Below are 27,686 nucleotides of genomic sequence, written 5' to 3'. Positions count from 1 at the left end.
TGGCAAAACATTCAGTCAGGAAGAATAAAGATATTAAATCTCTGAAGATCTCAGCAGAGGAGGATTAAACAACTCCACAAACAGCATTACCAGCTTCACACATTACTAACCAGACCGACTTTGTTTCTGTCAGACAAATACAGAACTTATTTTGACGTTACCATTATGGTGATTAGTGTTTGCTTTAGTTGAGTTCTTGAACCATGACATAATAACATTAGTCTTTTTCTATAGCTCCTCTAACTGTGTGTTGTAAATACATTAGTTATAGCATGCAAAGCTGAAAGAAAATGTAAACAGATGATGTTGACTATATATTAATGGTCTGATTCTCTGAGCTCCTTCATAATCTAATCTATAGATGACGTTTTATTTATGTTTCTTGGTTACCCAATAATACAGCGTGAGTTCCATCAGTTTTGCAACAACCAGATAATATGAAGGATAGGAAAAAAACTTGTGGTCAATACATTTTGAATACCAGAGTCTTTCAGCCTTTCAGAAGCAAATAGACATCAAAAATCTGCGTATGAATCTCATCAATGGTGACAATCAAAAGCTTCATTCTGCAATGCATGCTGGGTACAGGCATTGTGCAAAAATCACCCATGACTCCCAGCATGCATTGCGGCATGAATAAATTATGCTAATGAATAGCCTGGTTATTTTCTTTAATTCTTAATATTTACCTTTATTTTTGGTGTTGTTTTTGTGTTGACTTTTGGTAGTGTTTTGTGATGTTCAGAGTTGATCTGTTCATCATTTTTTTTGACTGTCACCATTGTTGAGATTCATATGCGGATTCTTCATGTCTATGTGAGTCTAAATGGCACCATAGTATCAACCATTTATGTATTTCATGAGTTTAAAAATCCTTCATAACTGATTCCTAATCGCTGTTTGATATTTTACAAACTGTCACAGTTTTGGTAATGAAAAATAGGGGTAAAATGAGATGTATATATACAAAAAAAAAAGGTTTTGTTTAAGGAATAGACACTGAATGAGATGAATGAACCAAGCATTCCATTATGTTTATGTCACAACCAATAACACCTGATCACAAGTGTTTTGCTAATGTACTAACAAATGTGTCTAATGCTGCGTTCACACCAAACGCGAATTGAGCGTCAAAATCGCGTCTACCGCGTCTAGTTTCACGCGCGAACACTTTGAATGCATTCGCGCGTCCGCAGAGAATTGGACGCGTGTAGAAATCGAGCGCTGGAAGCGAAATTGACGCGCGTTCAAGGCAGAAATATGTCATAAAACACCACTCTGCCTCTTTTCATTTTCATTAAAAATATATATTAAGCATTAATAGCCACACAAATGTGGTCCAGGCAACTCCTACATTATCTTCACTGCATGTATGTTTAAATATCCTTAAAATATAAAGTTATGAAACTTCTCTTTGCCCTCAGTCAAAACGATTTGGCAGACAACAAATTATAGATTCATGAGAGCAAAGCTCGGCCGTTAGATCTACACAAAACGAACCACTACAGGACATCAGAGCCAGCGGCAGACGCCAGAAGGACTGGCCGAGGAAAGGCTGCCTTCGCCGGGGTTATGAGCAGTGATTGCCCGGTGATCGCCTGGATCTCACAACTCCAAAAACACAAGATTATTTTTTATAAATAAACTTATTTATAAGCGCTCTCTTTAGAAATAAACCACATATTTGAGCTATAAACAACTACATTCCCACCTTAAAAAGTCTTAAAACTACATTTTGTGACACAATAGTACTATTTTTAATTTATGCAGGGTTTCTCATACACGTCACTTTACCACGTGACAGCAGCAAGCAGGCTCCTGATTGGTTAACGCGGCGCGAATTGACGCCAAAGTTCAAATTTTTCAACTCGGGCGTCAGACGCGAATACGCTTCAAACGCGTGAATGCACAAAAGCACCATTCGCGTGTAACGCGCGTACCGCGCAAGACGCTCAATTCGCGTCCAATTCGCGCCATTCGCGCGAACTGGACGCGCGAATGAGGCGGATTCGCGTCCTTCGCGCCGCGCGTAACGCGCCTTCCGCGCCGCGGGACCTCCAGACGCGCGTCAACGCGCCTTTCCATTGACTAAACATTGAAATCACTCGCGCCTGACGCTCAATTCGCGTTTGGTGTGAACGCAGCATTAGAGACACAGTTATAAAAGCCAAAGAAAAACTATTGTTACAAAGTCAAGGGTCAAGAGGCCAACTGAAGCAAACACTAATCACCATAATGGTGACCAAACATTTTCAATTAAACATCAAAAGTTAATTTGATCTGTTAATTTTCTATAAGAGCTTCTGTAGATGTCTGACAGAAATAAAGTAAATCTGGTTAGTAATAAGTGAAGCTGGTAATGCTGTTTGTGGAGTTGTTTAATCCTCCTCTGCTTTAATGTCTTCTTTTATTTTCAGTTGATTTCATCTAAGGCTGTGGCTGAAGTCAGTTGTACTTCTCTTTCCTTGAGTGGTTCTGCTTGTTAACAGCAGGTGCTCATCACTAATTCTCAATTATCACTTAATTAATATCTTAATTATCTCATTAACTTCAACAATGCTTCAATTACTCTAACACTCTGTAGTGTGGACACATATAAGTGTTCATTTAAAACTGAAGATTTTGCTGTGGAGTTTAAAGGGTTAAAGGAATTAGATGAAAATTAACGGTAAACAACTGTAAATTAATTTACGGAAAAGTACTGTAAAAAAACAGCAGTTTACTGGCAGCCAGAGCTGCCAGTAGATTACCGTAAAATCAAAGAAAAAACAGTAATATACTGTAAAACGTAACAGTCAGATTTACCAGATGAATCAAGATATTTTCACTGAAATAGTAGTGAAAGTTAAAAGAAAAAAGTTGTGCAAAGTCTGTAACTGATAAGGAGAGTAAATATTAAAATGAACTGTTTCTATGTGTTGTTGCACAAGATGATATAGAAGAGATCTTTTAGTTTAATTAATTCGTTTTGTGGGTCACCATTGTGCTGGAGAGTAGAGCCTGTGCTTCAGTCCAGGATGAGCAGAGAAACACTGATGAAATGCTGCCTGATGCTTTATTTAAAGTCAGTGACTGTGTTTGCTAATGCAGTTATGAGCTGTTTGTTGAGTAATTTATCACATACATGTGTGTCACGGGGTGACAAAACAAACCGAACGGGACTAAGATCCTGGTGAATACTGTTGCAGGATTTTCCAGTGAACCTCTGGTCTATGCCCTGTGAATCTGTTGCCATGGCAGCGGGGCTGATTGCCTGAGTGACAGCAGGTGTGGGGCAATTATAGAGAACGCTGTGAGAGGGACACCTATTGAGATGAGGCTTTAAAAACAGAGAGAAAACAGACTGTTGGGTGGTTCTCCTCCCGTATGATGCTGTGTTTGTCAGCGGGTTGCTCTTTTTATTGAGGCTGGGCTGTGGAGTGGGGAAGATTGGAGTTGTGGAAGAGGAAGGAAGGAGTGAAGTATTTGGCAGCGAAGACTTGAGGAATATCGTCCGTAGTGAGAAAGACGCAAGTGATGAGTATTTGATCCGTTGTTTATATGCACTAACACTGGAGTGGTGTGGAGAGTTTGGAAAACGTTTGGCACGAGTGAACATTACACCGAGTGAATTAATGATCTGTCTCCAACTTCTGTCCTCTCCTTGCCGAATGTGGTGATCGCTGCATCATTCTTCTGCTTTCCCGGAGCAAAGTCAAGCCCTGCTCGAGGACGAGATCCGATCTGGTGGGAGAAAAGACCGGTGGGTGAGTGCTGGCCCGAATGCACGGTGTGCGAGTGGAATTGCAGTGCCTGAAGTGAAGATTTACACGGTTTGTGCTGTGAAGTGAAATTTGTGTGTGGAGAAGTAATAGAAGTCTGCCGTGCACTCCTCTCCTACAGTCTTCCACCCGCTGTCTCTAACGAAGGGTCTTGATAAAGCAACTGCCCAACTTCCGGCTTGAAAAGACCCGGCCCCGCTAGTGCTGAGTGCTTCATATATCATGTACTGTTGAAACTGTGCTGTGTCTGTTCTAGTGCTCAGCCGAAGTGAGCGTCCCGCTCAAAGTGCCCTCCCCGCCTGGTGGTCTCCACACGCCCCTATTGGAAGCCTTGACCCTGTTCAGAAGAAGAAAAGGTATATCAGTTGCAAGCTTCATGTACTGTTGAACCGTTGAAACTGTGCTGTGTCTATCCCAGTGTTCAGCCGACGCGAGCGCCCCGCTCTAAGTGTCCTCCCCGCCTGGTGGTCTCCACACGCCCTTATTGGAAGTCTTGATCCTGTTCAAAAGGAGAGAAGGTATATCAGTTGCAAAGCTTCACACACTGTTGAACCGTTGAGACCTTGCTGTACTGTTCCAGTGCTCAGCTGAAGTGGAGTGCTCCGCTCAAAGTGTCCTCCCCGCCTGGTGGTCTCCACACGCCCCTATTGGAAGCCTTTACCCTGTTCAAAAGGAGAGAAGGTATATCAGTTGAAAAGCTTCCCATACTGTTGAACCGTTGAGACTTTGCTATACTGTTCCAGTGCTCAGCGGAAGTGGAGTGTTCCGTCCAAAGTGTCCTCCCCGCCTGGTGGTCGAGTGTTCCGTCCAAAGTGTCCTTCCCGCCTGGTGGTCTCCACACGCCCCTATTGGAAGCCTTGACCCTGTTCGAAAGGAGAGAAGGTATATCAGTTGAAAAGCTTCACATACTGTTGAACCGTTGAGACCTTGCTGTACTGTTCCAGTGCTCAGCTGAAGTGGAGCGTTCTGCCCAAAGTGTCCTCCCCGCCTGGTGGTCTCCACACGCCCCTATTGGAAGTCTTGACCCCGTTTGAAAGGAGAGAAGGTATATCAGTTGAAAAGCTTCACATATTGTTGAACCGTCGAAACTGTGCTGTGTCTGTCCCAGTGTTCAGCTGACGTGAGCGCCCCGCTCAAAGTGTCCCCCCCCCCGCCTGGTGGTCCCCACATGCCCCATTTGGAAGCCGTTACCCTGCTCAGAAGAAGAAGAGAGTGGCTCGCTCGCCCCCACCTCTGAGTACCTCCCTCCGGAGTAACCCCAGTGACTCGCTTCGCCCTCGCATCGGCATACTTACCTGGTTCCAGTCTGAATGGGGTTCGTCTGACCACGGCCTCCCCTCTTGAGTCCCGTAGAGGAATACTTACCCTGTGACCTACCTGGACGGCGCGGGGATTCCCCCCCGATTCCCCTCCGACGAGCCTCCGGTCCGCCACGAACGTCCCTCCCCTCCCGTCCCGGGAGGTCGGTAGACTCTTGAACTGTCCTGGTGGCAAGAAGAAGATTTTAATTAGGACTTATCCAATTCATCGACCTTTTAACAATAATAAATAAACTGTATTTTATTCCCTTGTCTGTCTGGTCCTTGACACGTTCCTCGGGGTGGTTCCCGGGTTTCCAGGGGTGGGTGCAGTCTGGTTTGGCCCGCCCCGACCTGTGACATGTGTGCTATTGCTAGCGATGAACTGTAAAAATTGAAGTTAAAGTCATCTACTTTCACTACGACACATTACGTGTTTGCAGTTTATATTAAAGGTCCTGTTCTTCGTGATCCCATTTTTCAAACTTTAGTTAGTGTGTAATGTTGCTGTTAGAGCATAAATAATACCTGTAAAATTATAAAGCTCAAAGTTCAATGCCAAGCGAGATATTTTATTTAACAGAAGTTCCCTTTCAAAGCCTACAGCGAACGGCCGGTTTGGACTACATCTCTGTACATCCTGCTTTAATTACGTCAGTAGAACAGTTTGTCGACTAACCTCCACCCACAAGAATACGCGAAAAAAGGGGGCGTGGTCTTGTTGCTCCCGCGTGGAGAAGAGGAAGTGTTGCGTTTGTATAGTGTTTGTTGCCATGTCGTCGAGACGCTGTTATTTTCATCCCGGAGTCAAATCACCTTTGTTTGGCTTTCCCAGGGACGCTGTACTTAGAGATCATTGAGCGCATGCATCCCCGTTATGGTAAGAGGCGTGACCTTTCCGGTAACGTGCGCTCTGCGTGCGCTAAGCTGCTGTCGAATCACAACACGGGAACCGCTGACACAATCAGAACTCGTAAAATAACTGTAATCTACTGGCAGCTGTGGTTGCCAGCAATATACTGTTAATTTACAGCCCTCTACTGTTTATTTACAGCTCTCCTTTTTTACAGTATGTTACCGTAATAATACCATGAAAGGTAACTTTTCATTTGAAAAACTGATTGCTTCAAACAGTTCTCATTTTAAAACTAGTATTCATATGGTGTTTGTACTGTAAACATTTAAGTTGAGTCCACTGAAAAGGAACATTTCAACTTTCAACTTCAACTTCAACTTTATTTAGTTATAACTAGGGATGCACCGAATCCAGGGTTCGGGTTCGGATTCGGCCGAATATTGGGCTTTTTGACTGGATTCGGTTTCTGCCGAACCTCAGAATTTATTTCCACCGAACCCGAACCCTAGGCTTGCACTATGCGCGCCCCGCTGGTCGAACTTAATGACGCCGCTGTTGAAAGTGAAAATGGAACTCATGAACAGAAAACGTGGCAGTATACTTTAAGTCAAAAGAAGGCGATTCAAGTTGAGCTACGCGTTCAATTTGCAATGCCGATTTGTCTCGTGATGACAAGGACCCTAAACAACAGCCGGTGTTAAAACATTTGCATATGAAACATCCGAGAGAATACGAGTTGTGCATGAAGGAATCTACAGACAGCAGCCAAAAAGTATTTTATTTTACCGTGCAAACAGCCTATAGATCTATAGATCAGATAAAATATAAATAAAATTAATAAAATATATATACTTAAATAATTACCAAATTAAGATGACAAAACGAAAATACACTGAATCCGTTAGCTTTGAAGAACCGGAATTAGGTAAATAGGTAGATAATATACTATATATCTTTACATATATAGCATACTATTCTCTTAAAACCATAATTTCGTTATTTTTATTAACCCAAATAATGATTCATCCGCTAGGTTGCACGTGAGGGGGAAAAAATAGGTTCCTTCCACTTAAGAGTTGAGCTCTTTTTATTTCAATAGGCTATATCTCTTTACATAAATACTATTTTCTACTTTAAAAAAAATAACTTCGTTATTTTACTAACCCAGTGTTTTGTATGTGAATGCTGTTTCACGTGAATATAACCACAGGAGTGAAGCACAAAGCTTTGTTTAGCCTAGAAAGGAAATAATGGTCAGAGAGCACTTTTTCATTCTGTTTTGCTATCTGGATATGGTCACTCGATTTTCCGTGAATTTGAACAATAGGCCCAGTCCATTTTATCCCAATGGACATGGACATCTCGTTTCTTTTCCCAACTCTTCACTCGCGTCGCACCCATGTTCGCAGGGGATTATAAACGTTTCTTCCTTTCGTTTGCTTATAATTAAGTCTATTATAACTATTCACATCCTTTACTGTGGGAAAGTATAAAAAACACTGTAGGACGAATACCTTTTTACTTCAAATGTTATTTAACACAGTTTGTTCTTGTTATTAAACTTGGTAAGGCGCGTCAAGTTTGGTTTATTTGAATAGCGCATTTCACACACACGCCGGTGATTTTAGTTTCGTTTTCTCTGGCAGTGAATAATCACATTGCCTAAATGTCTTGACCCTGTGGAAGATAAAAATCCGCTCTTCAGACCTTTTACAGCAAGTGTTGCTTTGCAACATCAGTAGAACATATGAAGACGAAGATATTCGAGAAGGTGTCTATTCAGTGTCCCACATTCCTCTCAAAGCGCAGAGCGGTAGGCCTATATGACGCATCTTTGCGGGGAAATAGTATGAATCAAATATTTTTCTAACTAATATTTAATTTTCATATATTCTTGAGGTTACCATTATTTACTGAAAATCGTTTAAATGTTTTATAGGCTGTGTTGTTTCACTGACGGAAGTGCTAAAATAAACACGCATGCTTATGGATGTTTCAGCCTCAAATGATTTCAAAATGTAGGCTATATAGGCTATCTGGCATAGACTACAGTATTTAAAATCGCATATGCATTAGTTACATTCTCAATTTAATTTACAGAGCAATTCCTGCTAAGTTTTTAGTTTAACTAATACTATAGAAGTGGATTAGTGTGTGTCGCAGACTCGCAACGGGGGCGTGGCATCACGATGGTGGCGCTCCATCTTGATGTCGGCACAACCCTAGCGCGCGCCTCCTGCTCTCCGTTGGGTTGTTCTTTGAAACGACAGAGGACGACTCCGGGTAATTTTTCTATAAACCATCATGAAATAGCGGCGAGAAGAACATACACGACAATGTTTCCTTTAGTAAACTTGACCAAAACTGGTCAATAGCATCCCTACACTGCTGTGGACGTTGTTAACTTCATTAATGTGTTTACTGTGATAATGGACTGCGGATGGGAGTAGGATTCGGTATTCGGTTTCGGATTCGGCCGAATCTTAACCAGTGGATTCGGTATTCGGCCGAACCCCAAAAATCTGGATTCGGTGCATCCCTAGTTATAACACCACAAGTGGAACCAAAGTGCTGTACAGGAGGTATGAAAGAAAAAGTAAAAAACACAAAGACACAAAAACAATACAAACATATAACAGACAATTTAAGAAGCATTATCAAATGCTAAGGAAAACAAATAAGTTTTAAGCGCACTCTGAAAAACACCCAAAGAAGGACAGGTTTTTACAGACAGAGGAAGGTTATTCCAAAGCCTAGGAGCTGCAACAGAGAAAGCCCGGTCACCTTTACATTTTAAACGTGTTCGTGGAACCACAAGAAGCAACTGATCATTTGAGCGCATAGACCTGCTGGATTGACAGCGGCTGATTAAATCAGTAACATACTCAGGGGCTAGACTTAAAGGTCCCGTTTTTCGTGTTTTTTTGAAGCTTTGATTGTGTTTACAGTGTGCAATATAACATGTGTTCATGTTTCACGTGTAAAAAAACACCGTATTTTTCACACAATTTACTTATCTGTATGCTGCTGTTTTCACTGTCCTCAAAACGGCCTGAGAATTTCCTCGTTCTATGAAGTCCCTCCTTCAGAAACACGTAACGAGTGCTGATTGTGCCAGCGGTTCCCGTGTTGTGATTTGACAGCAGCTTAGCGCACGTTGCCCGGAAAGGTCACGCCTCTTACCATAACGGGGAGAGCTCAAACTACAGCCCCTGACGGCCAAACAAAGGTGATTTGACTCCGGGATGAAAATAACAGCGTCTGAACATGGCGACAAACGCAACCGAACCGAACCGAACGCAACACTTCCTCTTCTCCTCGAGGGAGCAACAAGACCACGCCCCCTTTTTTGCGTATTCTTGTGGGCGGAGGTTAGTCAACAAACTGTTCTACTGACGTAATTAAAGCAGGAAGTACCAGGATGTAGTCCAGACCGGCCGTTCGCTGTAGGCTTTGAAAGGGAACTTCTGTCAAATAAAATATCTCGCTTGGCATTGAACTTTGAGCTTTATAATTTTACAGGTATTATTTATGCTCTAACAGCAACATTACACACTAACTAAAGTTTGAAAAATGGGATCACGAAGAACAGGACCTTTAAGCTTTATACCTAAATAACAGTGAACTATTTGTCTTGGCATGTTATTCATATACAAACCATGTTGGTATTTTTAACCATAACATTTTAATTATCAAATTAATCCATAATCTACTCATTTTAATAACAGTTTAAGACTTGACACTCTTGCTGAGAATATTAAACTTTCATTTAAATTTTAATAATTCATACATGTAACCATAAAGCATATAGCATATAAAGCATATAGTGAAGAAAAGAAAAAAACAGAAATACCTTACAAATAAGTTGTAAATAAACAATATACATGAAAAAAATAACTTAAAACTAAGTTGTAAATAAACTATATTCGTTGACATTGCGATTGCAATGTAATTGATTTCTTGCTTGGAAAGTACATAAAATGTTTTCCAAAAATTAACATAATTACAATGTATTGTGTTTGATACTATATATTCTCACCAGGTATAATAAGTAATTAACGAATTCGCAGTTTTGTTCTCTAAATGGTAGTACTTCATAAGTATATAAGAAACTATAAGCATTGTTTTCAACCACATGTCCTGTTTGCTGTGGTGTCGACTTCAGACTTGATGCCACTAACCAATGAGAAGAGTTGAGGGCGGGACGAGTCGTGCATTCCCGCCCCAGGTGCAACCCCGCCCCGATTGACATCATACTTCGCCAATAACCAATAAGAAGCGTTATGGGCTGGGTGACATGTGCAGCCCCGCCCCGATCTGCAGGGTGCAGCCAGGGTTGCGTTCAGCCCCGACAAAACGTTGCAAAACGTTTTTTAAACGGAAACAGTGCTGCGTTGAACACCCTGTTCTGTTGACGCAAGAGTTGTAACTATGGCAGCCGAGAAGGCCATTCTTTGTGTTCTTTTTGAGGAATTTTCGGAGCCTGATGAAATCGATATAAATACGTGTTTAATACTGCAAAATACATGCAATCACTGCCCTTGCTGTCCAGTATAAAAGACAACATCCCAATCCCATTTAATTAACCTTTTATCTCCTGGTAATCAATTCTAACTTAAATCATTTTATTTCTAGTTCTTACTTTTTTAATAGCTTGTATTTTCTTTCTCACTTTATGTCAAGCACTTAATTACCATATATGAAATTTGGTATATAAATAAACTTGCCCTGCAATTAAGATAAAGATATAAATAAATACATCATCATGTTGATTATATATATATATATATATATATATATATATATATATATATATATATATATATATATATATATATATATATATATATATATATATATATATATATATATATATATATATACTATAAAACTCTTACGACAATCATGTCTTCTAATACCAGCGGACACATTAAACAACTTTACTTCCATTGTGTGAGCTGTCTCTTTAATACCGCGTGGTTTATATACATTTTGCCGCTGATTGGTCTGACATTTTTGACACACCCACCAAACGCATCTCAAAACTGTTACACACCGTTGCAGACCGTTTCCAGGAAACATGACGTTCAACCGGAAACCGTAGCAAAACGTTGCGCACCGGTTTGAGTTTTGAACGTGCCCCAGGTGTACTTGGGTAAACTTGCAGAAGGGTTTCACTGAGCCCATGGCATCTCTCAGTGCATCGGTGCCATGGATGGGACCCATGTGGAAGTCAGGCAGAAAGATTTTTTTTAAACCGTGCTTGTGTGGACGTGATTGTTTTTTAAAACGGAGGAAAAACTCTGGTTATGAAAATACACGTGTACGTGTGGACTAGGCCTCAGTCATTGTGTCCACACAACATTCGGTAATATTTGAGTGCAGTGAACTCATTTTTTTTAGTACATACAACTGTTAGGTTTTACAGTGTAGTTGGGAAATAATATTTTTGGGACTATTTACAAACAATTTGTGCATTAATTTGCGTCAAATATATTATTAGTCCCGAGATTCAGCATTTGAGTTCCCTAGTGGTCTGGAGAACTCCCAAACCAGGGCTGAGAAAGCTTTTTTATCTGTTCTTGTGGTTTAACATTGTGGAAAATAGAATAATAGAATCAAAATGAATTAGCCTTTTTACCTGTTAGGGACATTACAGTGCCTGTGCACTGTGCAGCCGTGAACGAATGACAGTGCGGTCGTGCACATTTTACTTTCGGTTTAGAATTAGCGCCAAATCGGGCGAGTGTTGCTTGAATTGTGGGTTCATTAGCCTATTATTATGAATGAAACACAACAACAAAACAGTACAATGACAAACTCCCTTAAATAGGCGCTTTTACATTTCGCTTTGAAACCAAATCTTCTGCGATCATCTTGTCTGTCAGCTCCTCATTGATGGATGAAATCTGACTCATGCTACCGATCTGTGCTCGTGAGGCTTTTACGCTGTAGCCTACTGGGCAGACACGTTCAGTTTTTTTTGTAGTGTCTGAACTAAATAATTTTATCACTCAAGTGATGTAACTGGTATTATGCATGAACACTATCACAGCAAGCCTATTACCCGTTATTATCAATCTAAATGAATCTATTGCAAAATATAGGAACTTACTGGGACATAACAGACATGTGTTTTGTATCACTAGTGCAGTGTCCCTTCTCGGAGCATATAAGATTCCTTGAGATTCCTGCCTTTATTAGAGAGAAGAATATGTTCAACCCCCTCCCTCCGAATTACTACCAAATATTCAAAGCTAAAACAATGGTATTTGGACCAGCCCTACAAAACATAACGTAAAAGTCCAGGCCTGGTCCTCTCTCGTCCTTCACTGTTGTCGCTCCTCCTTTTATGCTTCCGAAGCTCCTACGTGAGAGATACGAGACCGGTGTGGCGCACAGCTGACGCTCATTATCAATCACGCCACTGGTCTCAACCGATGGGAAAAGGTCAAATATGAATACATTTCTTGAACCTTTTGTGAAACAGGCTGGCTTCAAATGGTCAGCTGGACATGTGAAATACACAACTAAAGTTCTTGATTCTGTTGCCAGGCCACTTTTACAAACTTTCAAACAGTTCGGGGGGGATTTGGATGTTCATTCTTTGCACAGAAAGGAGTAACGGTAAAAAAAGGACAGGGGCAGACGGGTTTACCCTTTAGAAACAAAGTGTGATTTAAGAAGTCACACTCAAACCACGAATTTCACTGAAAGGGCACTGGGGAATTGTGTACCTGTGATGGGTGTTAAAGGGCCCTCAGTTCTCTCACTGTTGCCAAGCTTTAACAGCTCACATGGCAGTGTTCCAGACTACATGCATTGTGTCCTACGTGGTGTTGCCAGGGCTGCTAACCTGTGGTCCTTTAACGAGAACAGAGGAAAGCCATGGTATGTTGGAAGGTCTGTCTCAGAAGTGGATGATAGACTTTGCAACATTTAACCACCCCGTGGTGTTTCTACGATCCCTCCATCTGTGACTGAAAGGCATTTTTGGAAAGCACATGAGTACATACGGTTGTTCTTCAACAGTGTACTTATGTTAAGGGCAAACTTCCACACTCCCTGGAAGTTTCCTTGTCCACCGGGCAAAGCTTACAGGGTATGAAGGGTGTTGGTTTGCTCCGCAAATCTTTAATGAGTTCGGCCCCCATTGAGGTCAAAGGGCCCTATCATACACCCGGCACAATGTGACACCAGGCGCGACGCAAATGTTTTTTTGCTAGTTTCAGCCCGACGCAGAACTCATTTTCACATCCAGCTCCACGTTGTTTAAATATCAAATGCACTGACACCATCTGTTCGCCCATGGGCGTCTGGTCTGAAAACCAGGTGTGTTCAGGAGCAGTTGGAGCGTTGATAATTTGAGGAACTGAAAATGACTGCGCCATTGACCAACACAAACCTGCTCTAGAGTCAATAGCGCAGTATTTTTGTGTTATTTAAAGGGTGTGTTAGTAAAATGAGCCTATAGGCGGTGCACAACGCGCGTACACTTTACACGATTATTACACACACAGGGATGCGCAGCAGTACACACAGATTTTAAAATATTACTAATAAAAGGATTCCTCTCTGGAGAAGCGTTCAGTCTTTCCTCTCACATGTAAATAGTGAGCCCAGATAGCAACATTGTGTCGGCCCAGATCCGGCCCACATCTGGCAATTGTGGCATACTTGTGGCACACTGGAATGATGGCCCTTGAGTGGACCACTCCTGTTTGCCAGATCTGGGCCACAAGCAGGCCAGAGCAATGCCACATGTCAGCCAAGAGCAAAGAAATAAACCAGAACTGGACCTTATCTGAGCCACAAAATCTGTGTATATTAGATATGGAGTCAGTTCAACCTTAATAAACCTGTTAACAAGCAGAATCACTGAAGAGAGAAGAGAATAGAAAAAGAGACGAGCAGAAAGACAAGAACTACAACTGACTTCAGCCACAGCCTGATATGAAATCAACTGAAGATAAAAGAAGACATTAAATCTCTGAAGACTCAGCAGAGGAGGATTAAACAACTCCACAAACGGCATTACCAGCTTCACACATTACTAACCAGACTGACTTTATTTCTGTCAGACGTCTACAGAAGCTCTTATTGTGAATTAACTCTAATGTGTTTCATCTTAAGTCACCATGACAGTGATCAGTGTTTCCATTAGTTGTGCTCTTTACTCTTATTAAATGTCTTCCTCTTTTGGCTTCTGCGAATGTTTGTTGGTAAAACACATTTGAAATAGCAAATGAAGCTAAAGAGAAGTGACATCTGGTGATTATGATCATCTGGTGATGGTTTTATAATGACATTTTATATATATTGTCTGGTGTTATTAGATTATAACAAGTGTGTTGTGTTAATAATACATTTGCACTACAAACCCTGTGTACAGAAGTGTGAGATCCTACAGCATTATAATAATCAGTTATTAGATTTGAACAAAGCACACAAAGTTATTCTGACCTCAATCAGATACACACAGATATCAAGAATCTGCGTATGAATCTCATCAATGGTGACAAACAAAATAATAGGAAAATTCAGCTTCATAATATATTTATGCTGCAATGCATGCTGGGAGTTCTGTACTATGCTGGCATGCATTTATACCCAGCATGCATTTGTTACAAGTAGACAGGAGGCAGACACAGATGTTAACAGGTATGGTAGTTTATTTGACCACAGTAGAGCATGGGAAGTGGAGTAGGTGAGTAAACCGGTTGATGGTAGATAGGATGGTGATATGAGAGAGGGAGTTACTGTCTTTTGTATTGAAGGTGGAATGACGCTGGAGCCTGGAGGTTTCTGGAGACTGGAGATCGCTGGAGGCCAGAGGGACGGACAGGAACACACCCACACAGCAGACAGGGAACACGGAAGGAAGGAGACACGCTGGAGACAGGTAGTATCGCTGGTAGAGTTCTTGACATAAGCATAGGTAGACGTATATGCAAACGAGACCGGACGTGGAGTGCTGTGTGCGTGTGCTTCTTATAGTGCTGGTGATGAGTGCCATGATGAGGTGCAGGTGATAGTGATCAGTACTCTGGCGATGGAGTGCGCTGTGATTGGTGGAGGGTGGAACCTGACGTGTCTGTGACAGCATTGCAGCATGGCATTTTTGATTGTTACCATTGATCAGAATCATGTGCTGATTGTTGATGTCTGTGTGTGTCTACCTGTCATCATAGGTTACATTTTTATTTTTTGTTCATGTTTGTTAAATCATTGCAAGATATGATGCTTCAGTAACACCAATTTAAAACCATCACAGGACAATCATAACCACCTGATGTCACTTCTCTTTAGCTTCCTTTGCTATTTCAAATGTGTTTAACCAACACACATTCGCAGAAGCCAAAAGAGGAAGACATTTAATAAGAGTAAAGAGACCAACTAATGGAAACACAGATGAAACACATTAGAGTTAAACTTCTGTTAATTCTCAATAAGAGCTTCTGTAGACGTCTGACAGAAATAAAGTCAGTCTGGTTAGTAATGTGTGAAGCTGGTAGTGCTGTTTGTGGAGTTGTTTAATCCTCCTCTGCTGAGATCTTCAGAGATTTAATGTCTTCTTTTATCTTCAGTTGATTTCATCTAAGCCTGTGGCTGAAGTCAGTTCTTGTTTTTCTGCTCGTCTCTTTTTCTGTTCTCTTCTCTCTTCAGTGATTCTGCTTGTTAACAGGTTTATTAAGGCTGAGCTGACTCCATATCTAATATACACAGATTTTGTGGCTCAGATAAGGTCCAGTTCTGGTTTATTTCTTTGCTCTTGGCTGACATGTGGCATTGCTCTGGCCTGCTTGTGGCCCAGATCTGGCAAACAGGAGTGGTCCACTCAAGGGCCGTCATCCCACGCAGTATGTGGGCCAGATCATTATGCCACAAGTGCCAGATGTGGGCCAGATCTGGGAAAACACAATGTTGCTATCTGGGTGTGCTACAGCACAAGCTGTAGCAGATGTGTTTTCTTTTAATTTTTTGCAGTACATCTTTTTTTTATGTCATCACATTAAAGCACGGCTGCTAAAATGCGATAGGCCTACAGAAAACACTCGTCACATATTCAATACTGGAATAAATCTGTCCGCCCCTGGTAGCGCTGAACGAGCCATGATATAAGCCAAAGAAACAAGGCAAGGGAGAGCAGTAGTCTTTTTCCAGATTTAATGTTTATTCTGCATGTCAATGTCCGGGGAGATTACGCTGTATCTCCTCCTGAATAAAACAATAGAAACCATCACAGAATTTCTAAGGGTTTCCACTACAAATACCAGTAAACATTACAAATCATCAAGCCTCACCATTAAAACCATGGCTTCAGTAGCATATTGCCGAGTTTGAGGCTTTCTCGCAGAATTGGGCTACTTGTAAACAGTTGATTTTTCCCTCGCCTTTAAAAGGTTTCACTGAAATGCATGCATTGAATATTATATTCTACCAATGATAAAACTGTGCTAGATTATGATTTTTTTAGAAGATTTGTTTATGATTAGAGATTTTCAAGATGCAATTGTGTATAATTCATAACAGTGATCAAAATATGTATTTTAGGTATGGGAGTGGCATATGTTGAGCTCTGATATTATAGGCTGTTTAGGGCTATTTTTGATTGGCCTTTGGGCTGGTTTTGTTACACAGACCTGGCACCCTTTGTCCTGTAGTGTGTTTTGTGCAATATTCCAGTAGGATTTAGTGGTTTTAACATGCCACCACTAGAAGGCAACAAATGACCAGTAGATACCCACAGGGAGCATTACAGTTTCCATTATCATCATTAAAACCATTATAAATTCTATAAGGGTTTCTATTGGGGTTTTTATCAGCAGGGCGGTAGAGAAAACTGCTTACATGTACTAGTGGGAAACCGCAAAGACTATGAATTAAACGTAAACACAGCGTTCATTTCTTTAATCATCTTTTCTATAGGTTACCGGCCCTGATGATCAAAACACATACATACCGTTTGCTCCATTTCTGTAAATCAGCTTTCACAATACTTTGGGTTTTTAATGCTTTAACATCACAACTCACATAATACATGAACTCAAAGAGATGTGTATTTAAAAGATCATTTTAATCTTTATTGGAAAGGGTTTAAACAATATTTTCCATGCGTGTTCAATGAATCATGAACAATAATTGAACATGCACACCTGTGGGACAGTCCTTAAGACACTTACAGGTTACAGGCGCTAGGCAATTAAAGAAAAATAGACATTTTTAATGAAAAGACTGCAGCCACATTTTGTCAGAACCTCTAGTAAATTACTTATTTTGTTTAGTTGTCTGTTCAGAAAATCTCTATTTCTAAATTTAGCGCAGCTCTAACTGGTCTCAGTTCATAATTTATTCCATCTGCACTCCTCATTAATTAAACAATGGTCGTATATTACTAATTGAGTGCAAACACGTGACCAGCATAAGTAAGGGAAGACAGCGATATAAAACATTTATCTGTTCTCAAACTAAGCTTGTGCTCCACTCGTCAGGTGATGGAAAATGAGTTTAATTTGAGTTTGCCCTACTCAAACCAATTCATTATTTTGAGAGTTAGGGTTTACAGGAGAGGTTCAGGACCTACACCACAAATCTGATCAGTTCTGCTGCACTTTTTTTGATTTGTTGAATGGCTGTGCACAATGTCATAAGTTATGTGGGTTACACTTTATTTTACAATGCGCGCACTTTCAATGCACTTACCAAGAAAGTACAGAATAATATAAGGTTAGGTTTAGTACCTAGGGGGTGTGCGATATTGACAAAAATGATTCAGGGATTTTATCGATAACGGTAATTAGTTGATATTTTGCTGAGTGTGTTGATGAGTGCTGGTACCTTTGGCAGGTTAAGGACTGCCATGGTCAGCTGACTCCTAAAGGTTATAATATTCTTCATATTCTGTGGTGGTCAGTTCACAGCAGTGACAGAAATCATCTTTTCCAATAACTTTAAATTGATTTTTACCTTTTATGGGCATTTTAACTTTATAAAGCCATGTTTTCTAACCTAATGAATGTATGCATCATCTTTTTAACCTGCAGTTACAATTGCATAAATAATGTTTTGATGTTAGAAACATAAAACAATATTATTATTTGAAAGGATTTTAAAAATGAAAAGATACTTTAAAATAGGAAATTAAAACCACCACTAAGTGGCAGAAAGTCACTGTTAATAAGTGAGATCGAAAAAAGGCAATATGTGACCCTGTACCACAAAACCAGTCCTAAGGGTCAATTTTTTTCAATTGAAATTTATACATCATATGAATAAATAAGCTTTCCATGTATGCATGGTTTGTTAGGTTATGACAATATTTGGAAATCTGGAATCTGAAGGTACAAAAAAAAATCAAAATATTTAGAAAATCTCCTTTAAAGTTGTCCAAATGAAGTCCTTAGCAATGCATATTACTACTAATTATACATTTTTGATATATTTACGGTAGGAAATTTACAAAATATCTTCATGGAACATGATCTTAATATCCTAATGATTTTTGCCATTTAAATTTTTGTATAATTTTGACCCATACAATGTATTGTTGGCTATTGCCACATATATACCCGTGAGACGCGTGACATTGATATTATCGTACACGCTATATATCGCACACCCCTACTAGTACCTAGTTAGTACCCATTATTATTGTATAATGTTATTGTAATTACTACAATAAGTACATAGTATGTACATGCGAAACAGGACTGTAAAATAAAGTGTTACCGTTATATGTGTAAGAGGAAACAATTAACTAAACTAAAATAACACAGTAGAAGTGTATTGCGTGTTCACTTTTCTCACTCATTATTGCTGCATGAAGGGGTTTAACCATGGCAAAAATCGAGACACTTTCTGTAGGACGTAGCCGTTCTTGCAGTCGGTTCCTGAAGGCTGGCTCACTATGCCGGCGAGGAAGAACACCTCACGGTACAGCGTGAGCACGGGGCTGCCGGATCCGAAGACGCAGTCTGCTTTAGCTCGAGCCATTGTACATGCCATCTTGTTGGTGACCTTAAGACAAAATAAAACAAGTCAGTTATTTACACTATGTATAGTTTAAATACCTTTCTTTCACCCCCGTCATCCCCCTGGATATGCCAGTCCTCTGTTACATTGACAGTACTTTTGTATTCATAAATATTTTCCAAATTCTCCTTCGATTCCAGCCCTTTCTGCTGTAGACATTATTTTTGGTGTTGTTCTAAAGGATCCATCTCTGAGATTTCCATTGTAATTGTTACTCTACAGAATTCTCTCTCTGGCGGTTTGTCCACCAGCTAGCAGTGTTAATTCCGTTGACGAATAATTTGTCATAATTTTCGTCAACAACCTTTTTTCACTGATGAAAACGAGACAATAGCTAAATAAAAACTAGTGTAGGATGACTAAAACTATGACGAAAACTTACTGTCATTTTCGTCAACAAATAAAAATGAGACGAAAATGTTAGGGAGGGTCGATTAGGGAAAAGATCCAGTCAGAACTGATATCCCGTGTAACAGATGCGCACATTTGATTTGAACATGCTGATCTAACCGCTGGAAAACACGGCGCTGTTGCACGCTCTACAGGCTCACGCATCCCCAATACAGCTCCAGAGCGGTTCACAATCAATGAATAGCACACATTTATGCCAGGCCATTGTATATGAACTAATGCTGATGAATAATGACAACTATAATGAAATAATTTACTTTACGATGTTTATTTAGTAATATGTTTTAGACGGTTGTAACAATGCATATTTTATCTCCTGAACTTGAACGAGCATCCTGCAACTGCAATAGTAATGCTGCGTTCCAGGCAGGTTTTTGAGTCCGTAAATTACAACTTCAAACCACGACTCACGACTTTGTAGTGTTCCAGGAAAAGTCACGCCAAACTGCCTGAGCGCAAGGAATCGTGTGGTAGTTTGATGTAAACAAAGCATGTCGGACCGTACGGGGTGTATGCTCATTTACAATAATTTCTATCGCCAAAGGTGCTTACTCCTTGCTTATTTGAGGGAAACGGAGGAGAAAAACAGCGCAGACGGCAAGAAAAGCTGTTATACATTTTATTTTACGTTATTTGTATATATGTTTCATAAACACTGCATCCGTAGGGGGCTGCCATTGTTGCTTCGCGGGCTATGTGACGTCAAAACTCGTAACTGGGAGTACATCGATCTAGTACGAGTTCACGGGTGGGAAGTCATGGGTTTGGCTGTTATTTTGTTTAGTTATCTTTATTTTATTTTGTTTAGTTGTAAATTGTGATTCTCATTTTATCCAGAATCATGCAGCTCTAACACAAATTAAATGAACGCATGCACGTTCATCTTTAGACAGCAATTTCTTAAAATGTTATGCATTTAGCCCGCGACGTCTGTTTTTATATTGTTTGTCAACAGTAAACACACATTACATATCGGCATCCACTTTTCCATACTGACTAGTGCTGGCTATTTGACAATTCATAATCATTCATAATTATTTTGAGCAAAAGGATTATATAAAACATAATAAAAATATATAAGTAGCCTATATAAAATTACAAAATAAACATTCATCAATCATGACTTTTTAAAATTCTGCGGACCCTGTACAGGAATGACATCATCATGTATATACTTTCAATTTTAAATGTCTGTGGAGGAGTTCTGACCTCATATGTGATACCATTTGAAAGCTTAGAGTCTCTACTTTCCGGAGACATGCATCACTTTGGCATTTGTTTTACACAAAGTAAGTTATTTACACTAAATTACTCTGGTACCATTTCCATATGGATTTGCCCTAACCAAATTGAAAAGCTTCCCATACCCACATATAGTGGTATAAATACACAATTTTGGTGTCATTTTACAGGAAACCCTTTGAAGTTAAATAAACCACTGCTAAAAGTGATAAACATGTAAGTATATGTTATCTGAGCTGTAATAACCCCCCCAAAAAAGAGACGCTTTTTGATTATTTTGGTTATAAATTCATTTTTGAAAGTGTGTAACTCAGGCCCTGTGTGCTCTAGCACCCTGCAGACAGTTTGGGCTGTTTCCACTAGATTCCAGAGAAGACTGGAAAAAAGATTTTTTGTGAGGATAATGTATGCAAGATTTATTCAAATGAATTTTTTGTACTTTCACTCAAGTAAAATTGAAAAGGAGTACTCAATACTTTTACTGAAGTAATATTTTATTATCCGTATCTGTATTTTATTCAAGTACTTGATTCCACCACTGAAGGCGAGTAAATGATGACAGAATTGTCATTTTAGGATGGATGCACTAACAAATCACTGGATTTTCAAAAATCTTTTCACTGTTTTTCACAAGTGTTTTCTTAATATTGCAACATTGCATGTCTAACCTGACGAACACATACATTATTGTTTGAATTATCACTCGAGTCATTTAACCATATATTACTGTCTCTGGAAGGCTTTTGTCTTACAAGCACATTAAAATGTACAAATTCATTTCATGTTTACATATTTTTCTTTGTCTGCTAAAACTCTTTAATATATTTACTTGAAATAAGCTCTTAGATTTTAAGTTAATAAGTAAGATCAATAATAAAATTAAGTCAATGAGAATAATAATTAAATTAAGTTCATGGTCCTCTGATGTCGGTTAATGATCACATGACATAAACAAATAAAATATTTATTTAAAGTCTTTAAGTGTTTTATTTATATATAAAAAAAAATATGATTTAATTCATAGCTTTTCATTAAACTCACACATCCCCTGCAGTTCCATCATTAACCCCGGTCTGGAAAACTCTGACATAATGCAATATTGTTGATAACGAAGAATGGAATATATTTCCTTTTTCCTCTTTTGTTGTTTGATTAGTGTTATTATAGAGACGGCAGCAGGAATATTAGGTTGCTGTCACTTTAAGAGCTGCACAGATCCAATATACGTGCAGCACATCCGATTCCTGACCTCAAGTATACAATTTCAGAGTTGGAATCGATTTTTGATTCCCAATCCTAGTTTGGAATCAGTAACCGACTACTGTAAGTAATCTACCCAGCACTAGGAATGGGGAATCGAAAACCGATTCCAATTCTGGAATTCAATGCTTGAGGTCGGGAATCAACTTATGCGCTGTTTTCTGTGCTGCACGCGTGTGTATCAGTATATTCGATCCGTGCAGCTCTTAAAGTGACAGGAGCCTAATATTCCTGCTGCCGTCTCTATAATAACACTAATCAAACAACAAAAGACAAAGAGAAAATTAACTCGTTCTTGAATGAATAACTTTTGTAACTATTTGTAATGTATATTTTATTTATAAAGTGCAGTGTTACTTTGCATTTGATTACCTGAACACATGAAAATCTTAAACAATCGGATCTGTGTTCAGTTGTATTTATTTGTTGTGATTGCTAATTTTCTAAGACTTAAAGGGTTAGTTCACCCAAAAATTAAAATTAGCCCATGATTTACTCCCCCTCAAGTCATCCTAGGTGTAAATGACATTCTTCTTTAGGACAAACACAATTATATTAAAAATTAACTAAACTTAAGTTATATTAAAAAATGCCCTGGCTCTTCCAAGTTTTATAATGGCAGTGAATGGCTGATTTGTTTTAGTTTTTTTGCTGATTTGTTTTTAAGTTGTGTAAGAAAAATATCCATATTTAAACCCTTTTATGATGGATAGATGCACTTTTATAATGGATAGATGCACTTTTATAATGGATAGATTCACTTTTATGATGGATGCACTTTTATGATGGATAGATGCCATTTCATGACGGATGGATGCCCTTTTATGATTTTATAAGACTTAAAATAAATGTGAATGATATCTAAGGGTTATTTTAACCTAATTGAAATCGATCAACAGAATCAGAAACGTTCAAATCGTTCAATCGATACCCAACCCAGCACTGTCTATTTGGTATACATTCTGTGTACAGGCTTCTGCAACGCAAGTTGTTAACAGAGCTTAATGTTATCCAGTAATGTTAATAGAGCTTAATCCATTTATGATAAGTTTTTGCTCAACACCTGCCACACGAAGGGTCTTTCACACTTGGTTCCATTTCTTGATCTGAACCTGAGTTCAATAGCTCCCCCTTCCCCCGCTGGATTGTGTTCACATTACAGGTGCTGGTCATATAATTAGAATATCATCAAAAAGTTGATTTATTTCACTAATATATTATATTCATTCATTACACACAGACTAATATATTTCAAATGTTTATTTCTTTTAATTTTGATGATTATAACTGACAACTAAGGAAAATCCCAAATTCAGTATCTCAGAAAATTAGAATAATGTGAAAAGGTTCACTATTGAAGACACCTGGTGCCACACTCTAATCAGCTGATGAACTCAAACCACCTGCAAAGGCCTTTAACCCTCTCGAGTCGGCTGTCGCGCCGGCGTTATTGGCTTGCTTTTTTTCTTATCAGTGCCAAAGAGACTCAAATAACTGTCGTTTTTTATCATTCAGGCAAGTGTTATACATCATTATAATCTGTTAAGTTGTTGAATAATTTGTTGTGTACAGTCACAATAAAAACAAATTGTTGTGCTTTTTGCAAAATAAGGGAAACAAACAAGATTCGCGATCTTCAGCCTCTCTCTCAATGATGTCTAATCTGATTCTCCTCAGAAAATGACCTCTAGTTTAGTGAGAACTTGACACACAAACATGAGACCACGTCTAAAGAAATGTTGAAATGTCAGGTTTTAAATCATGTAAATCAAAATGAAAACAAATATTCTGTGTTTATGTAATCTGTGTGAAAAATGGGAGATATCAGTCAACTCATTACTGCCTCATTATCGCTAATGCGGCCACGCCCATGGCCCGCGCGCTCATTCAGATTCAAATACAGATGATCCATTCGTCGACGCCCACACACACATCAACTCATGCAAACAACTAGTGAAGCTATGGGTCAGATACATCGCTTTGAGTAATAATCCTGGAATAATTCTCCTCATGGAAAGCTGATTGAGAGTTCATTGTAAGGTAGGCTAAGTTTAAAAGGCTCAGTTAGCATCTGTGAATGTTAAATGCAAAAAGACAGTTTAAATATAAATCCTGATGCAACATGACGCAAGACTGTTTAGACAAGATTTATTTGGCCTGTTTTCGTTTTGTATAAATTTTATCTTAATTTGAATCAATGTTTTTAATATAGTTGCTTCTTATTTTATAAGAAGTCAATATAACAGACAATAACCTTAGACACTCGCATTGCACGTGTCTCATAAATGAACTTAAGATGGAAATGATATTTGAGTATTAATTGCCTTTTTTACAGTGAATTTCGTTTTGTATAAATTGTATCTTAATTTTAATCAATGTTTTTAAAACGAAGTTTGCTTCATATTGATGTTTAAATATTATACCCTATGTTGTTGTTATTTTGTTTGTTTTTTAGAAAGTTAATTGCTTTCTTTAAACCGAATTTCGTTTTGTATAAATTGTATCTTAATTTTAATCAATGTTTTTAATATATTTTATATAATATAACAGACTGGTATAATACATATATTAGTGTATTTGACACCAATATAGCAGACAATAGCCTCAGCGCTGGCTCATGCATTTCACGTGTTTCTGACCTAAGCTCGAAATGATATTTGAGTATTTTGTGTATTTGATCGTTTAGAAATTATTCAGAAAATATTTGTTATTGAAATGACTGGGAAAAAGTGTCCCAATCAACCTAAAGTCACCAGATACTATTTGAAATCATAATTGCATTGCATAATCCCAAATATTTTACTTATAACATTCATCATTACCAATTGTCACAATATTACTTTTTTTTTTTTTTAGCTCTTCTTTCAAAAACATTTCTGATTGAAATCTTGTTTCTTTTTTGGCAGATCATTTAGCTTGCTTTAAGTAAAAACTTTAAGTAAAAAACATTTAGATTTCCCCCCCAGAAAAAAAAAAAAAGTTTTACTGCTACTGTACTTATCTAGTAAACCTAAAATCTAGTAGGCCTACCTAAAGCTCATTTATTATGCAGCTCATTATTATGCAGGTCTTTGTTTCTCAGGAGTGATCACATTATTATTCATGGATCGTTTACTCGCATAAGGCCTGAGTAAAGAAAAAGTGTTTTACAAAATGTAAATGAATATATTGTTTTATGTGAATGAGTAGGCTCAATGATTCTAACATCAGTTTGAAGCAAAAACTCAAAACAAAAACACCCAATAATCAAAGGGCTTGTGAACACATATCTATTGTGTGTTTTGAAGCCTTAATTATTATTATTATTATTTTTTTTCAAAAATTATGCTTAAACATTATTCTCTCAAAAATACAAGCATGTACATACATGTTGCTCACATATTATGGTAGCCCAGTTTGTGCTGAATACAGTGTAATTACACTTTTGCCATTAATATGTTTAATATTAAAATGCACAAATGTCAGAGCATGTCAACACTTCTAAAGGGCCCCAAAACAGCTCAGACTCCTAGGAGTTAAATGGTCTCTCAGTCTAGTTATGTAGGCTATACAATCATGGGGAAGACTGTTGACTTGACAGTTGTCCAAAAGACGACCATTGACACCTTGCACAAGGAGGGCAAGACACAAAAGGTCATTGCAAAAAAGGCTGGCTGTTCACAGAGCTCTGTGTCCAAGCACATTAATAGAGAGGCGAAGGGAAAATATGTGGTAGAAAAAAAGTGTACAAGCAATAGGGATAACCGCACCCTGGAGAGGATTGTGAAACAAAACCCATTAAAAAATGTGGGGGAGATTCACAAAGAGTGGACTGCAGCTGGAGTCAGTGCTTCAAGAACCACTACGCACAGACGTATGCAAGACATGGGTTTCAGCTGTCGCATTCCACTCTTGAACAACAGACCGCATCAGAAGACAAAAAGGACTGGAGCTGCTGAGTGGTCTAAAGTTATGTTCTCTGATGAAAGTCAGGGTTCCAGAGTCTGGAGGAAGAGAGGAGAGGCACACAATCCACGTTGCTTTAGGTCCAGTGTAAAGTTTCCACAGTCATTGCTGGTTTGGGGTGACATGTCATCTGCTGGTGTTGGTCCACTGTGTTTTCTGAGGTCCAAGGTCAAAGCAGCTGTATACCAGGAAGTTTTAGAACACTTCATGCTTCCTACTGCTGACCAACTTTATGGAGATGCAGATTTCATTTTCCAACAGGACTTGGCTCCTGCACACAGTGCCAAAGCAACCAGTACCTGGTTTAAGGACCATTGTATCCCTGTTCTTAATTGGCCAGCAAACTCGCCTGACCTTAACCCCATAGAAAATCTATGGGGTATTGTGAAGAGGAAGATGCGATATGCCAGACCCAACAATGCAGAAGAGCTGAAGGCCAATATCGGAGCAACCTGGGCTCTCATAACACCTGCGCAGTGCCACAGACTGATCGACTCCATGCCACGCCGCATTGCTGCAGTAATTCAGACAAAAGGAGCCCCAACTAAGTATTGAGTGCTGTACATGCTCATACTTTTTCTCTGTATTGGTCTTAAGTAATATTCTAATATTCTGAGATACTGAATTTGGGATTTTCCTTAGTTGTCAGATATAATCATCAAATTAAAAGAAATAAACATGTGAAATATATTAGTCTGTGTGTAATGAATGAATATAATATATTAGTGAAATAAATCAACTTTTTGATGATATTCTAATTATATGACCAGCACCTGTAATGTGAACACAATCCAGCGGGGGGGGGGGGAGCTATTGAACTCAGGTTCAGATCAAGAAATCGAACCAAGTGTGAAAGACCCTTCGTGTGGCTGGTGTTGAGCAAAAACTGAATTTGGGATTTTCCTTAGTTGTCAGTTATAATCATCAAATTAAAAGAAATAAACATGTGAAATATATTAGTCTGTGTGTAATGAATGAATATAATATACAAGTTTCACTTTTTGAATGGAATTAGTGAAATAAATCAACTTTTTGATGATATTCTAATTATATAACCAGCACCTGTATATTATTTGGGTCCGAATAAAAGCAGCAGCTGTTTACCCTGTTGCTTTATAACGGTTCAAGCAAGAATGCAAAGCGTTGCTCACCTCACTTTAATATTTGTTTTTTTGAACCCTTGATTTGGTTTCCAAACATAACGGCACTTGTGCCGTGAAAGTACAGCAAATGTTCTGAAGAACGTGCGAGTCCATTTGTGCAGAAGGAGCGAGGAAATGAGATTCTCTCCGCTCGCAGTGCATCTGTCACGCTTGGCAGGAAAGTGGGTGATAACCAGTTACTCTAAAAAGTAATTAATTACTAGCTACTAATTAAATCTTCAACGGAGTAATTATATTACTCTCTCTAAAAATGATTGCATTACTTATTACTTCATAAGTCCCATATCAACCTCGACCAGTTAAACAATATAGACAAGGACAGACATGAAACTGCTCTTTAAATTTTTTCAAATAACTCATATAAAATTGCATAAATTATTCTTGAATGGACAAAGGTATTTAAAGGGAGAAAGTTTAAATTAAATTAAATTAGTGCTGTAAACACAGGCAATTCATTTTTTCCAGTTTAACGGGTTAAAAATATTTAACGCATTTAACTGAAGGGGCAGGTCAGATACCTGTGTCTCTTCTTTTATACACCTATCCTTCTCAATGTTTCTTTTTATTATTTCCATAACCTGAATAATCAAGGATAATCAATCTATGTATCTCTTTCTCTGCTTTTAATTTAGTTTAAGGATGATGATTTTGGAGTTATAAATCTAGTCTCCTCAGCTGCCTGTTCTGACCTCCAGCCGGGATGTATGTCTCTCTCTGG

The 27,686-nt window shown here is 38.8% G+C and overlaps 1 protein-coding gene across 2 annotated transcripts in view; it reads right to left on the bottom strand.

Moving 5' to 3' along the window:
- proza (protein Z, vitamin K-dependent plasma glycoprotein a) overlaps positions 1-27,686 on the bottom strand; it is a 229,740-nt gene that overhangs the window by 179,298 nt on the left and 22,756 nt on the right. The window contains exon 10 of one of the 2 annotated variants that reach the window (XM_079835349.1): positions 16,976-18,932. The exons of the other annotated variant lie outside the window; for it this stretch is intronic. Within the exon in view, the coding sequence (XP_079691475.1) occupies positions 18,726-18,932 (207 nt within the window). The 3' untranslated portion in view covers positions 16,976-18,725. Of the gene's footprint in view, positions 1-16,975; positions 18,933-27,686 lie in introns of those variants that run through there. 2 annotated transcript variants of the gene reach the window in all.

The sequence above is a fragment of the Gobio gobio genome, assembly GCF_949357685.1.
Source record: "Gobio gobio genome assembly, chromosome: 1".
NCBI classification, from domain to species: domain Eukaryota; kingdom Metazoa; phylum Chordata; class Actinopteri; order Cypriniformes; family Gobionidae; genus Gobio; species Gobio gobio.
The sequence above is the reverse complement of the archived record's forward strand: the minus strand, read 5'-3'. Positions and strand labels throughout refer to the sequence as shown.